This window comes from Onychostruthus taczanowskii, unplaced genomic scaffold (genome assembly GCF_017590055.1).
Source record: "Onychostruthus taczanowskii isolate IOZ18803 unplaced genomic scaffold, ASM1759005v1 scaffold36, whole genome shotgun sequence".
NCBI classification, from domain to species: Eukaryota; Metazoa; Chordata; class Aves; order Passeriformes; family Passeridae; genus Onychostruthus; species Onychostruthus taczanowskii.
The window spans coordinates 7,739,481-7,756,428 of record NW_024501015.1 but is presented as its reverse complement, the minus strand read 5'-3'; the positions used below and the strand labels follow the sequence as shown (position 1 = coordinate 7,756,428).

General features: G+C 36.9%; 1 protein-coding gene across 1 annotated transcript in view; it reads left to right on the top strand.

Moving 5' to 3' along the window:
* Positions 1-16,948, top strand: part of NEK10 (NIMA related kinase 10) — a 159,552-nt gene that overhangs the window by 67,561 nt on the left and 75,043 nt on the right. Inside the window, 5 exon segments of the mRNA XM_041411449.1 lie at positions 1,924-2,023; positions 5,017-5,133; positions 7,388-7,431; positions 8,679-8,731; positions 8,816-8,871. Of these exon segments, the coding sequence (XP_041267383.1) occupies positions 1,924-2,023; positions 5,017-5,133; positions 7,388-7,431; positions 8,679-8,731; positions 8,816-8,871 (370 nt within the window).

Genomic DNA, 16,948 nt, shown 5'->3' with positions numbered 1-16,948 from the left:
TCAGCAGCCTATTCACAAGTGTACCCTCATCTTCCAAATAATGCTGTACTTCTGTGTTTGAAAAAAAAACCAAACCAACCAAACAAGAAACTTGGAGTGGTCTGGAGTGTATGGACTTCATTGGAACTCCTAAAGTCTTTGAAGGACACAGGTACTACAAGTAGACATTAAATCTGGTCCTCCTAGACTTTTAAGTCATATTGTTGCTGTCATACTAGAAAAGTGAAAAAGCTCCATAAGTTGAATAACAGAGAAATCCAAATTATATCCTTCTTGGTCTTTGCTGTTTGCTGTTATCATTCTAAACATATTTCTATCCAGGAAAAAAAATAATTTAAGACCTGCAAAAGGAAAGGCCCTGATTGATTTACTTTTGGTTTGTAATACAAGCCATTGACAGGAAAAGATGAGACAAATATCAGAGAACAGGGAGCAGTGAAAAAGGGAACATGTCAAAGAAGTAAAGCCTTTATGAGTGTCCTTAACATAACTGAAGATTTTAAGGCTATAATGGCAAGACAACACTGGGTTCTTTTGGGCCTTTAATACAGCAGTATTAAAACAGTTGGCAGAGATGAGGAAATGAAGCAAAAAGAACTAAATCAAAATTTTTCTTCTTGTGGCATATATTTTAGATTATTATAGCATGGCCTCCACTGTCACCTTGAGCAGAACCAATGTAAGTACATTCTTCTTTAAGTGACTCAGAGGCTTTTTTTCCTCTTACTGATTATTAAGAGAAGATCTAGGGAAAAATATGTCAAACTGAATTTCACTTGGCTTTCTCAAGACATCTGCCAAAAGGCAGTGCAACAAAAAACCCCAGCAATATCAATGATGTTGTCTTCCTGATCCTACTAGAAATGTGTCTCCCTGTGGTAGAGAAGGATGTTTATCTGCATCGCTTTATTTCTGTGAGAGCATAGTTTAGATCTGGATGATCTTTAGGCACTAATATCTGTGAATATCTTTCTTCTTCTTAAAGTAGCTAGCACAGAAATTCATCAGTAAAAAAAGTGGTAATAGTTCTGTTGTGGACTAGTTAATGTTGGTATTTGGATTTCATCACCCTCTCAGTAGAATTTTTAATCTTGACATAAGATCACATCGGGAAAAAAAAAAAAAAAGAAAATTTTCTGTGGTTGTAAATTTATACATAAGACTTGATGATCCTCAGGGTGTTTGTGTGAGAGTAAATGTTAGAATATCTAAATTAGTCTCTGAAGTGTGGTTTAGAGAAAATTGTATTTAGGAGAGGTACAGGGCTGCTGGCTGAAGTTCAGTACTTTGGCCAAAGCTCTTCACTTACTCCGAGGTCTAATGGTCATCTTGTAAAGATTGTTTTGTGAGCTAATTTTCTTTTGTGATGCAATGTTTTATAATGGAAGTCTGCTGATAAACTTTTATTTAATCTATGGGCCTGACAATGTGTATGACTTTAATACAGAAGATTAAAAATCCTAAACAATAGATTTACCTCATTGAAATACTCTATGTCAGATATATTATTATAATGCTTAGGGAAGAATGAAAATAAATTCAATAACATCAAAATATATAAAAAATATATTGGGTTAGTCTATGTAAAAAATCAGTTAAGAAAATTATGTTTGTCATATATTTATCCTTTCGAATAAATGTGACAAAATTTTAACAATTGTTGAAGTACATTAATACTGCTTCTCTCATGGAGTAATTTAGTGATTCAGAGAAAGGGATTTTCTTTTGAAACACACTGTCACTTACATTGTCTAAATTTTTAACGTTTTAGATTATCCTTTTTTTGTTCCCAGCATTATTGGGAAAACAAATCAAGCATTTCAACTTGGTATTTACATCTACAGGTTTTAAACATTGTATGCTATTAATGTGCTAAGGCAACAAAATGAGCTGCCCTCCTGATTTCACTCTTGCCATCTACAGCGGTGGCAGGAATTGCTGTATCACAAAGGAAGGTGCATCAGATCAGTGACCCTGTTCAGCAGGTTCTTGTTCAGCTGCACAAAATTATCTTCAGCACTCATGGATGCATTATTGTTGCTTCTGACATTCTGTACTTTTTAGTCATTTGCTGTTGTCAAAATGATGTTACTGCAAAGTGCTGCTAATTTAGTTACTGTTCTTTAAAAACAACAGAACTTGACATTTTTGCAGATGGCAGGATGCTTTAAAAATATATCATTAAAATAAAGACTAACTTTGAATATTAGTATGTGGAGGATGGCAATAATTGAGTCATATGAAAAAAAAAAGCTGTAGCTCACCTCAGAAAAATTGATTGTACAGTAAAGTATTTTTACAACGCTCTGTCATACCAGTGATATGACTATTTAAGGTGACAATATCATATACTGACCTGGAGAGTCAATAAAATGCTTTCCTCTGTAGTAATAGTTTTGAAATAACTTTGAAATTGTATTTTAATTATCATTACATAGTAATACTCTCTTGGGATTTTTAGTGTAATAGATGAAATCCTGAATATATTAACTATTTTGAAATGTCAGATATTTTTCAAATTTAAGACTTGTTTCAAAACTAAGTTAATCTGTTTCATAGTTAGACAGAGCTGAAGTTATTTCATGTTGATTCCAAAACAAAAATGGAGCTGAGCTGATACAAAAGCTGCCTTGAATTCTCACCTAAAAATGTGATTGGAACATCTTTATTCTGCAGAAAGATGGCTACCATTCAGCTATTTGAAAAATTTGCTATTTAAGTAAACAGCTTTTTATTTTCCAAAATGAAGTGTTTACATTTGGGATGTGATGTTTATCACCTCAAGGCTTTTGAGATTGATCAGCCAAATTCGTTTGGTTTTGTTTAGAACACAATAACATAACTGAACTTGGTGTGCTTTACGTCTCTCTTTTGTTTGGGTTTTTTTCTTTTTAGTTCTCAAGCTTATTAAAACATGTAATACAATAATTAAATTATCAGAGACAAAGGAAACAAACATTATTTAAAATAATTGGAAATTATATCCTTCTCCTATCAGCAGAAATGAGGCAGTTCAGTTTTTACGTGGTATTTTAGGAGTATGTCCAAGGTGCTCATTAGTGAGCCTATCCTCTCTGTTGAAGAAGGTTTTCTCAAGTGGCTTACTAATTAATATGAATTATTCTAGTGCAGATGCTCAAGAACTGAGAACTTACAGCAACTCAACTACTGGCTCAGAATTGACCACTGTCACAGTAGCAACAGCTTTTCTCTGATTTCAGAGAAACCAGAATATATACCTGTACTTGTTTCTATGTTCCAGATGCCTCCCTTGCCCTTGTTTATGTTTTTACAAATCTAAGGTCAAGTATCTTTTATAATACATAGCTATTTTCTCAAACTCTTGCATATTCCAGCTGATAGTTCTAAACTGAAGTTTGCAAGGAAGAGTTCTTGCCTGTTAGTTCTTGGCTGCCAGCAGCCTTCCTGTTTCCATGGGAACAAGAATCAGAGTGATCTCTGGAAAACAATGTAAGGGAAAGCTTTTTAAAAAGCATTATGTAAATCCTTGGCCTTTTTTTTTTTTTTTTTAACTGATCTGACAACTGATTTCATTAAAATAAAAGCTAAAATTGAACACTAGTGCCTGAGGCAACTCCAAGCTTCTCAAGCACTGGACTTGTTCTTTACCATTTCTGCTTCAGAATATCCCAGTATCCCCATGGTACATTAACTGCACTCTGCAGTGGTATGTAATCCATAGAATATGTTGTCATCCTTTCCTAAGGCATGATTTTTTTTTACTCTCATAGGCTAAGGAGCATTCAACTTCTGACTTAAAGCATATGTGTAAAGCCTTATCTGCATGGGAAAAGAGTAGTATCTGTCTGTAAGAAAAAAAAAAATCTCTGCATGCCAGCAGCTGACTGGAGAAGTCTTTTGTGCTTAGCATGTGACTTTGATCCCTGGTTTGTCAGAGCAAATCAGGACTCCTGTGAGGCCAATAAAAGCATTCTGGATTTATGGCTGTCTAAGAGCAGTAATTTGTTCCAGTGGGATAAATGTCTCTATAATGTCTGCTGTGGAAGTGCTTGAATGTGAATCTTTAGTGGTCAACCCCTCCCTAAGTCAAAAATCTTCCTGAATTCAGTTGAGTGGTACATCATGAATTTACATAAATGAAATGATTATAAATGGTAGAAAATAATCGTTTTTCAAACAGTGTCTGCAGGTATAAGCAACTATGCAGAAACAACATAGAAGATAAATTCAAAAGGGTGATAACATACCACAGAATTGTTGTCAGAGTGGGTTGATGTCACTGCAGTTACCAACAGCTGAAACTGTACATTTGCTGCTGGAATGTAAAAATTATGTTAAAGGAAAAATTATTTTAAAGTCTTTATTGAAGACTTTAAGTACATTGTTTGTGGGTTTTTTGTTTGGGTTTTTGTTTTTTTTTTCTAAATATAGATGAAAGATGTGTTCTTTTTCAACCAAAAGGATACAGGAAGAAAAAGTATGTAAAATCGGTTATGCTTTCTAAACAAGTGAAAGGTAAATTACCTCCCTGAGGAAGCTTAGAGCAAAAGGGGTGCTCTGAATTGTATTAAGACCCATAAAGACCTTAAAAGAGGTCATTGAAACCATTCTATGCACATTCAATGAAGGTCTAAACTTCTTTATTAATTTCAGATGGAGCAATTCATTATAGCCAACATGAAATCTAGTGTAAGTTCTACGTGCTTCATCTGTAGAAAAATGTCCCAAATACTAGCACTTTGATCAGGGAGGTAAATCTGGTATTACCAGTGTTAGGCTAATAATGATATTTAGCTTCAAGACTAGAGGAGCTGAGCTACATGGCAAGCTAAGCCTAACAGAACAGGCCAACAAAGGAGCCTTATTATAATGTGCAATTAAATCAAGTGTTATACTGTTGTTTATCACCATGCCATTAGACATCCATGTTTCTTTTTGCAGGGTAGCTACATTTCTCAGTAATGGCACTTCTGAATGGGTCATTTTTATGGCAGGTGTAACTGAATGGTGAAAGTGTATTTCTTTGTTTCATGTAGCTTCCTCCACCTGTGCATGCAACTTGAAAAGCAGAATCATTGAGAGATTCAAGTAGTCCCTCTTCAGCCAGCAGAACAATCCTTGTAAACTGAAATTAGAAATCAAAAAGGTGTGGTACTCCACTTACTACTTGTGGTCAAGTTTGTCTTTCTTTCCATTCAATCATTCTGTTGATATTAGTATCACAAAAATATAAGAGTCCATTTTCAAAAGGAAGTATTTGAAATATTCTCCAACTATCCTATGTTTGGAAAATATTGAATCTCCTTAAGTATGAAGTTTTTCAGTTTGGTTTCAAGTTTGTATCTTGTCATTAGAACTCTTTCTGTAAATGGAAAGGACCTGCTAGCTTCTAACACACAAAGCCAGATTTCATCTCATCAGAGCTCAAAAAGACAAGAGGAGAGGCAACGTAACTAGAGATTATATAAGCTCTTAATTTATGCAAGCTTTACTTGATTTGTTAATAGTTCCTTAATATTTTTTCATATTTTGGACTGTATTCCTGCCGAAACCATTAATCTTAAGAGAGCAGCATCCCAGAGTACCTTGAATATAACATACCTTGTCCTGCTGTTGCACAGTGTGTCAGCAACATTGTAGTGTCATCAATTTAAAAGTACTGCAGATTTGTAAGAATGGCCTGACTGAAAAAGCGTTCTTGCATGTTTTCCAGTGACATGATGGATGCTTTCCAGCAGAGAAAGATCTAAGGACTAATATCAGAATTTCTAAATGTTCCTTCAGAATCTCCTGAGAGGATTGCAATCAGCAAAGGATTTGGACTTTACTTCCTTGGCATCTGTGTACTGTGGGAGACTGAAGCTAAGATATTTCATTTATGAATTGATGATAAAGTAGTTATTAGATTTATTATTGTACCTAAAATTTGATGACTAAGGTGACTTATTATCATTCACATAATTCTCCCTCTGTAATTTAATTTGATTATCACCTACTTCCACTGAATTATGCAATATTTTATGTCATTGTTTGCTATGAAACAGACTGATCCCAAATGCTGGATCCTTCCTTTGCTTTTGTAATAATTAACATGAGGTGCTAAAACTTCCTGGAAGGTGGCACATTGGTAGTGTATTAGAAAGGTAGTTAAAGATACTTCTTTCTGAGCTATCAGTTTCATACTGTCCTATAAATCAAGCTGTGATTTACATAAAACAATTCCTGTATTTCAGCCATAACATTACATCTAAGAAATACCTGCTCATTGTGTATTGAGTTGATGTTTTCAGAAACGAATGCCCAAAAATATGGTAAGAGAAAGGAAGTGTTTATTATAAAATTAACCTCATTTTCAGGTGTTCAGAAATAAAGGAAATTATTTGTGAATGTTATCAACTGTAAAATTGTGTTAGCTTAAAAACTATTAAATTTAAAGGGAAGAAATACTCTATTTGAAAAGTAAATTGTAGTAAATTGAAAATGGTTGAAATGTTGAATGCAATTCTGGGCATTCTGCCTTGAAGGAAATATCATTTGGATATCATTTGGAGGGAATGGGAGGGACCTAAACAGAGGAAAGGATGATGATGAATTCTTACAGCAAATGTTTTTATGAGGTTGTATGATTTCTGGAAATAAAATTTTAAAATAATGGGGTTTTAACTATGCCAAGTTAGAAAACATAATAAGAATTACAGACAAAAAAATTCCTCCACTGATCAGTGGTGGGGTAAAGATCTTCCAAAAACAGAGATTCTTCTGTTTCTGTAACTGTAAAATTGTTATCATGCTGCAGAAATGCATAACTGAGATTTCTTTCCTGTAAATGAAGGTGGTGCCATTAGAGCTGTTACCAGGGGATATTTTCAAAACTAGATGCTTTTAAGTTTAATGTCAGTATCATTGCTCATATAATCAAGTAGCTGAACTGACTTTCAGATTTCAAAAGTGCTGGAATTCCTCTGATGGGTATTATACCACTTGAATATCAGCTAACAATTTCACTTGAAGCCACAGTTTTAAAACCAGAGTCATCAGCTGCTTCTCTCATAGGTTCAAGAGAATACACTTTCCTCTTTATCCTCACACAAATGTGTAGTTTGTGACATTTTTTCAGATAATCTGAAAAATTCAGTGCTTTATACTAAGTGCAGTGTGCAATGCTCAGTGTTTCTGGAGAGAAAAAGGTAGGATGCTCAGAATGGTGTTCACCACTTTTTCATTAATCTAAAAAGTACTGAAATTTCTTTTGACTTCTGATTGTGCTGGGAAGCATAAAGTGTAACCTGCCTTCTAGAAGTCTCTGAAGTTTTGGCAAATGAGAAGGAGGTGTCTTTATTTTTTTGGTCTCTTTTTTTTTTTTTTTTTTTTTCCCTAGGTGCTGCTGAATTGATTATCTTCACAGCAGACTGGCAGGTGGACATATATTGCTTCCAGATGATAATAAAGGTAAAGAAAGCATCATAAACTTCTGTAGTGGCATATATTTTCCTAATAAAATGTAAAGTATCAAAGCAGAAGGAATTGCTACTCTAAGATCAGTTTTTAAAGACAATAAAATTATGTTGACCATACTGATGGGGGGGGTGGGGATGGGGGATTGTTTGTTTGTTTTTAGTTTGGGGTTCTTGGGGTAAAATCAACTGTATTTAAACCCTTATGTTTTTCTTTTGTGATGTTTGAAATAGTTGTAATGGGTTGATTTAATTACACAGCTAGATCAAACCATATGAACTTGAGGAGGGAAAAATACACACACACACACACACACACACACACACACACACACATATATATATATATATACACACTTTCACACACTTTAGAAGAGATATCAACATATGTGTCAATTCTGCTTTGGACTAGTGATACTCAGCCAGACAAATCATAAACACTGTGTAAAATCAAACTTGCCAGCTGTGGCACCATCCAGGGCGAGGAACTACAATTCCTAGTTCAGAGACTTTTCTAATGATGTGGTTTTTTGTGGAGTGGACATAGGGAAACATGCAGCCTGTATTTTGATAATTGTGTCATTTACATTCTTCTAAATACAGAAAAAACTGTGTTGCAATCCATGGACTGGAGGATACAGTAACATTAAAATCTGTGGTGCCAGAAAGAAGAGTGAGAAACTCTAGTTTTGATGGTCTTTGTGTTGAAAATAGCGTGTCTGTTCCACAGCTTATTGCAAAAACCAGAACTAATACTAGGTGTCAAGGGTGACATTGGAGTAGGAAATGAGTCCCTAACAATCCCTTTAAATATGAGTATTATTTTGTTCCTGGAGACGATAATGCAATTTGTTGATATGCTCATTATCTGTAATTTTTGAATCTCTTAACCTGCAGACAATACTTTTGTCCTCACAAATTGCTGCTGGCTGTGTGCCCTTTCCGCTGTAAATTTCCACTGTGAGTGGGAAAAAATAAGAAAGTTGCATCTCTGAGTTCTGTTACATTAAGTCTTTAAGTTATTTTTCATTAGTTAGAATACTTCCATAATGAGTGTGCGCCAAACGTTCATATCATGCCATAAAATGACCCCACCTTTTCAGGGGGTCATTGTGCTCAGTGGGAGTTACTGATCATGAAGCTTCTGTCTTGTCATTATGTTTCTTGGCATTGCTAAGAAACTGACAAGGGAGCACAGATTCCAAATTCAGTAGTATAACATTACTTGCCTTTTACCTGAAGGCATTCTTGGCACTTCTGGCATGGCAGAAGGGATGACATATGAGCAGTTGCAGGTAAGCTGTATATTTACCTATATGTATTCATTTATTACTCTTAATGAACATAATTCACTGAAATTAAGTTCTTTTGTGTCTCAGACTCTAATTGAAGAGGTTCTAGAGGAAAGTGGTTATTACAGTTTCTCTTCTTACAGGTCAGTCTAGTCAATTTCAGAAAAAAAGGTTAATTATGAATTGCTAAACCCAAATGTATCATCTTGCTGTTTATGTGACTGCAATTCCCTTTAAACTTGGTGCATTATGTGGTTTATTATGCATGGATGCACGGACTGAAGAAACGTATGTGGGACATATTAGCTAATCTAAGCAGCTTTTTTTGGCCACATCTGTTTTCTTCATTCAGATGAAAGAGTCGTACAAGTGTGGCAGCAATTTCCTCACATTTTTTTCCCACATAAACTCACATCTGAACCAAAGGTTAATTACATAGAAGAATATTTTATTTAACACTCTGCCATTACAGGGCTTAAAGAACAAAGCTGATATCTTTGGCAAAATGTTTGAGTACAGCACAAAAGCCAGTATAAGTGTTTACTAGTACAAATGTGGTGGTCTTTGAAACTAGGCAAATGCTTTGTCCTCAAGATAGTATATCTTTTCCTGCAGGAAAATTTTGACGCAAGAAATAAAATATATTTACTATATATTTTTTCATGTTTTTCACCTGATATCCTATTATTCATCATCTCAAATATTCTTTAATATTAACTGCTTCAATTAAGCAAGTCTATTCTTGTCTTTATATTAATCACCATTTTAAAGTCTTGGAGACTGCACTTAGGTTTTCTAAAACGAACAAATAAACAAATATAAGCCCTCCCAGCCCCTTGCTCCCCCCATTATAAGTATTAAGAGATTTTAAGAATGGTTCCTGGTGCTTCAGCAGCATTTTTAAGTTATTTTTTATCTTTGCAACATTTTTGGTATGATTCAACCTCGAAAAATTTCTGATGGTAGTCTATAGGCTACTCATTAAACTGGTATTTCAGCTTGCAAGTGTCTTGCAACTGCCAGCTCAAAGTATTGAAAATCATGATTCAACACTCCCAAAATAAAATAATGGTTCAGTCTTTAAACCTTCAGGGTGTGCTTGATTTATGTTTACTGATTAATTTTTCATCCACATGGTTTAACAAACTTCTTTATGAATGTTTTCAAGTATCTTAAAATTTTTGCCGTCATGACAGTCTCCCTGAATTTGATGCTGTAGAAAAAGCATCGCACAACTTATGAAAAAAAAAAAAATAAAAAGACATCATGTTATAAATATACAGATGTGTTGTAGTTTAATAGGCATTTATCTTACAGACTAGTAAAAAGTGTTTTACTTTAAGTAACTGTGACGAAGGAGGTGAATATGCTGAATATCGACTTTGGTGGTTTTTTTAATAAGAACTACTACAGAGATAAGGTATCTGTTAAAGGATATCAGAATGATAGTGTGTCTCATTTTGAAAGGACATGTAAGGATTGAGTCCAACTCCCTGCTCCTCACAGGACTTCCTAACACTAAGCCATATGACCAAGAGCTTCACCCAGATATTCCTTGAGCTCGGACTCCTTGAACTCCTTGGTGCTGTGACCATTTACCTGGGGAGAGAGTTCCAGTGAGGAACCTTTTCCTCATGGCCAATCTGAACTTCCCTTAGCACAACTTCATTTCATTCCCTTGTGTCCTATTACTGTAAATGTAATTGCTGAAATATTGAGCATACTTCAAGATTGCAGGCACATATGCTGATACTTTCAACATATGAGTGCCACAGAAATGCACATGGGACTAACAGCAGTGAAATAATTAAATGTCTTTTTTTCCTAATTTATTCAGAACTTTTTTTCTGCTCTGCTGGAATTCCTTAGAGAGTAGCTGTTCTGCAGAAAACTAACTTAAGATTCTAAATCTTTAAAAATGTCATTTTAAGGGAGGCATAAAAAATTGTCCTTCCTAGCTACATGGGTTGACAGCATAGTATAAGGAATTCTTCTTGATCCTGCAGAAGGAAATGGGTGCAAGTTAGCAGTACATTTCAACACATATGTAATGTAAGGTCTGGAGAAGACCAGGGATATTCATCGTTAATCACATTGGTGGATGTGCTATGTCTTTGATTTTCACAGGAGCACAGGAAAATTGGAAAGCACATTTTGTTTCCCCTGAGTCATGCAATTTCTTTAGCAGCACTTGGAATATGTTATCCACAATCAGTGCTGATCTGTGTTTTCTTCATGGGATTTTTAGCAAAAACAAAATTGATTTTCGAGTGAATTTTGGAGGAATGGAGTGAAGTCTCCTTACAGGTGTGAATCTCCTTAGAAGCTGTGTGTTTCTAGATTTTGTTGGGTTTTTTTCAATTGCTTAGATTTGTTAATGGCATGTCTATAACTGCTATTGCAGATTTTGCCTCACTCTACTGCATGTGTGTCACTACAGCACGTCCTGGCTTTAGCTGGCAGACACAAGACAGTCTTATGCAACCCTGTTGTTGTTCTGTCACCAGCAACCTGTTTTTTCACTATGCTTTTTGTGGTGGATTGTCCGTGGCTGAATGCCAGGTACCCACCACAGCTGCTCTGTCGCTCTTCTTCACCACTTGGTGGGGGAAAGAAAATAAAACAGAAGGTTCATGAATTGAGATAAGGATAGGAAGAGACATCACTCACCAATTCCTGTCACAGGCAGAACAGACTTGACTTGGGGATATTAGCTGAATTTACTACCCATCAGAATCAGAGCAGGATAATGAGAAGCAAAACAAATCTTAAATATACCTCCCCCACTACCCTCTGTCCTTCCTGGCTTTACCTGCTCCCCCAAAGGGGTGCAGAGAGACAGGGAATGGGGGTTACAGTCAGTTCACCACAGGTTGTTCCTGCCACTGTTCAGGGAGAGGAGTCCTTCCCCTGCTCCACTGTGGGATTGCTCTCACATGAGACAGCTCTCCACAAATTTCTACAGCCTGAGTGCTTCCCATGGGATACAGTTCTTCACAACCTGCCCTAATATGGGTCACTTTTCCATGGGATGCAGTCCTTCAAGAGTAGCCTACTGCAGTGTGGGTCCCCCACAGGATCACAACTTCTTCAAGGAAGCCTGCTTCAGTGTGGACTCCTCTCTCCATGGGTCTGCAGAACCCTCAGCCAGGCCTCCCACGGGTTCACAGCCTTCTCTCAGGTATTCACCTCTGCAGTGTGGTCTCCTCCATAGGCTGCAGGGGGATCTCTGCACTCCCATGGACCTCCATGGGCTGCTCCATGGACCCCCCATGGACCTCCACAGCTGCCTCACCATGGGCTGCACCAGAGTCTGCAGGGGAATCTCAGCTCTGGTGCATGGAGCAGCTCCTACCCCTCCTTCTCCACTGACCTTGGTGTCTGCAGAGTTGTTCTCACATATTCCTCTCACCCTTCTCTTCTCTGAGCACAACTAAATCGGAACAATAACTTTTTTTCCTTTTGAATGTGTTATCACAGAGGCATTTATCACCATCTCGGATTGGCTCAGCCTTGGCCTGCAGCAGTCTTGGAGCCAGTGGGCATTGGCTCTGTCAGACGTGGGGGAAGCTTCTGGCAGCTTCTCAGAGAAGCCACTCCTGTAGCCTTCCACTACTAAAACCTGTCCATGCAAACCCAGTTAGAATACTATTATTTACTGTGATGCATAATTATGTTTGGTTCCCCTGTTGCTATTATGTTAATTGTTTCCCAGACAAGGCTCTTCTCCCAAATAACTTATATTCTTTCATACAGAAAATGACAGACCAGACTTTAGCCTTGGCTATCAAAAACATGTCTATATTTCCAGAGAACTTGCTATGTTTTCTGAAGTGTGTTCTTCTCAGTGCCATTCAGAGCCTTCAGAGCTTATGCAATTTTTATTTTTTGCTGCTCACGCTCTGCCCAAATAGCCGGAGTCCAGTTTTGATAACTGTCCAGTACTGAATGATTCATTTGGTTAGCAGACAGAATCATTAGTCTTCATCTCAAGCTCTCCAAACAACATGAGCAAGTTAGAAGAACAGATCGCTTTCCTCAGCTGCACTGCACGTCACTTATCAGTGTCCACCATTACCTGGTTTTATTCCATCACACAGTAATTGGTTTGCAGCCCTCACAGCAACATCCCATCAGCCATTCTTGCCTAAAGCTGATTTGAGCCTGGCTCTACTTCCTCTCTTTTACATACAGTGAGACATTTCAGAAGTAACTGCAAATTTTCCAGCAGAACCTCAATCCATCCTGTAGCTATCCTGCAATCCCCCTAGAAAAATGTTCACAGAGGAGCTTTAGAAAAAAGTACTTAGAGTAATAAATATCTGTATCTTACTTGCTTTAGCAACATATTGGGCAATACTATTTTTAAACTTACTTATGTTACATTAAAAGCTTTTAGTTCAGACTGGGTTTTTAATTTTCTAAGTTGTAATGATGCAGCATGTGTGGGTCTTTCCCAGTGGAAACAGAATGACAGTGCTTCTAGCAGGAAACAAATTGCCTTCCCTTCAGCTCATAATATGGTTCCAGCTTGTCTAGTAGAAATGAGAAGGAAAAGAACTTCAAGGGCTCCAAAGTCCTTAGAAGGCACATCAAAATACCGCAAACTTGATTTGAGAAATTGCAAATGTTTAAAGATGCGTTTTGTTTTAGGGCCAAACTTCCTCATGCTTTCTGACCAAGCTGACATTGACATTATCCATTATATATATTGTAAGGCTACAAGGTGAATCTTAGTTTAGAACAAATGTGTGTGCTATGGCTAAAAGCATGGTTAAATGCAGAATGATTAGCTAGATAATATAATAGTGCAATCTTCTTCTTCACTGTGGAACACGCTTTATAGAGAAAATTCTGAAAATACGTTATATTTATTTTCTGGTTTGGGGGAATTTATATGCATTGTCTTTCTCTCCCATCACTGTTGCCCCTTGCTGTACCCTTCTAAAATTCCAAGAAAATAAGATGGGAAACGAAACCTTAAGTGAGGTGATGACATGAATATTGTAGTAGGACAAATTAACTGTATAAAGAGGTAAAAATAATTCAAGCAACTTGATTGGGTGATGAGAGAAACATGAATTCTTTAGAAACTGACAGCTTCATAAGAATAATGTCATGCTGCTTTTTTTACCCTATTTTCATTATAGTAGTAATTACTATCTCAATACCAGTCATTTCATGGGGATTAATGACCAGCTGAGGATAATGACCCTCAGCTTTAGCTTGAATAATCAACTTGTGCCCATTTATCACTAATCTCCTGAAATTACTCAGCACTCCAATTGTATTACTTATTTATACAGAAATTTGGTAAACATGCATAAAAAGACCCTGTAATGTTTCCAAATTATTCCACTCACATCCATTGTGCCGCTCTCTTTTCCACCTTCTGGTTTAATATTATACTGCACAAGAGGCAAGCTCCTTGTTTGTGAGGCTATTTATGAATAAGGCAGTGAATACCAGTTTCAAAATTTCATCCTGCTTTTTTGTATTAAAGTGCACATGTAATACCCAAATTCATGCAGAAATCTAGTTTTAATAAATTGCTTGAAGAGACCTAATCCAAACAGAAACTCAGTTATAAAAAAAAATGCAGTGGTCAGAGATAGGAGATGTGTTCAGCTGAGTGCTGTAGCTCTGTTGTGGTTTCACTCCCCTGGGCAGCCTCCTCACCACACAACCACTTGTTCACTTCCCTGCAGTGGGACAGGTGAGAGAATTGGAAGAATAAAAATGAAAAAGCTCTTGCCTTGAGATGAAGACAGTTTCCTAGGTAAAGCAGAATCTGCATCTGCAAGCAAAGCAAAAGAAAGGATCCATTCTCTGCTTCCCAGCGGCAGGCAGGGTTAGCCATTTCCAGGAAAGCAGGACTCCATCATACCTCACGATTACTTGGGAAGATAAGTGCCATAACTCTAAATATACCACCCTGCCCTTCCTTCCTCTTTCCTCTAGCTTTTACTGCAGAGCATGATGCCGCTTGATGTGGGACATCCCTCTGGTCACTTAGGGTCAGCTGTCCTGGCTGTGTCCCTTCCCAGCTTCTTGTGCACTCCCAGCCTAAGCACTGGTGGGGTGGTGGGAGATGCAAAAGTGGCCCTGGTGCTGTGTGTTGTTCAGCAATAGCTAAAACACTGGTATCTTGTCAACGCTGTTTTCAGCACAAATCCAAAACATAGCAGCATGCAAATTACTGTGAAGAAATTTAATCTAACCCAGCCAAAAGCATACAAGCTCAAATGACCATGTCAGTTTGAGAAGAATGCTTCAACATTTGTTTTGTAGGAAGAAAAATGGTTGCAGTGCAAGAAAGACTAGAAGGAAGCAGGCTTCACAATCAAATGCCTATATTGATATGTTGTCACATAATTTCTTAATTTTCTTCAGTGAAATTTATTCCATTGTTATTAAAATTTTAGAAATAGAGGAGCAACTAATTTTGTCATTAGAAAGAGCTATTTCATGAAGAGCAAAACTGTCAAGTCTGGCTCTAATGATAGCTATACATTTTTAACTACTCAAAGAATATCTCAAGGTATTATCCCCAGAAGGATTATAGAGCTCAGGAATGACAGCAAATTCCGAACTGTGCCTGTTTGAGGCCCTCATTTGTATTTGGTCTGTGGTCCATAATTTAAAAATAGAAATGCATTAGTGGAGCTTTTGCTGCCTGCAAATTTTTACTGTGTTAATTAAGTATTCTTCAGCGTAATGTACCACTTTAGTTCTGTTAGATGGCTAACAAATTCACATTTGTACTTCATTTAGTTAATGTTTTTTTAATGTTCTAGAACATACCGAACTAGGCAATAGATGACAGTACACAGCTCCAGCACTCCTGGAATCTAAAGCAGATCTTTGGACTTGGTGATGCTTAGGCGATTGAAGACATTCTGCTCCTTTTTATTCTCGCCTGGAACCGTTTCCACTAATGTTGTCAGGTATCAGTTAATTGTTTTCTTCTTCCTATAAATGGTTGTCTGTGAAGGTTCCTAGTTCTCACACATGCAAATGATTGCTTTGACCAGCAAGTCATACCAGCATTCTGCTGAACTGTACTTCTCCCCAAGGAGGTAAAAAAGTTTGCCAAAGCACAGAAGAACTTTTTACTACTACTACTACTACTATTATTATTATAATCATCATTATTATTTTACTATTATCACTATCATCATCCTCATCATCACTACTAAGCATTCATGGCTGCAAGTCTTTCATTTAGCCCCCTGCAGTTCTGATGGCTGCCAGCTGAGGGTCTGTGTGGCACTCTGAGTTTCTAGTCCACTTCCACAGTCCAGCATTCACTTCACCTTTTGAGTCATCTGTCCTTCCACTAAGAGGCAGTATTGGCCTATCTTTCCTAAGTCACAGATCCTACAGAAATTAAAAGAAACATGAAAACCAGATGTAGCAATTGATCCTAGGTTTCATTTCATCCAACTCCTGGGGTTTTAGACAGTGGCTAATATTTGTCATATTGATGAATACAGAGAGTTCCAATGATAAAATTTTGACCATGAGATGGATTAAAAGACGCTTACTGGACAGGGTTCACTGCTGCACATGATGATTGTCACAGTGTGCTTTTTCACACTTGCCAGAGAGATAATTTTAATCAAGTTGTTGCAGCTGCACGGACATAGGCTGCATTCAGAAGATACATGTCCAGGCTTCATGGTCATGGTAGAAATCTACAGTAATGATGACTTATAAACTACAAAAAATGTATGCTTTGGGTTCTAGAACAGCTCTTCATGCCAAAATCAAATGTTCAGGTGTGAAAAACCTATTGCCAATGATATTTTTAGAGAATTGCAGAAATGTTCTGGTTATTTCATGGGTAGCCAGTAAGCTAATAACAAAGAGAATTTTAATTTTTTTCCCTGGTATTACAGTGCCATAACAAGACATTTTCTGCACTTTGGTTAGTAAGTCAGTTTTTTTTTTTTTTTTTTTTTGAGCCTTTTTTTTCCTGTGAGTCAGAATGATAAGGACTGTGAAAGAAACTGTTTATTGCTTTTTAGCAACTACTCAGCATCGAGACTGGTAGACTTGGCTCATATTAGTACTGCTAGGTATAAAAGATGGATAACCTGGCTGTTATTCATGACATTGTGTGGTGTAGAGAAGTAATCCATCTGGTGCAAGTACCAGAATAATCTGATCACATGGTAGGATTGTCATTGATGCAAAACCTCTTCCTTCACTCAAGCT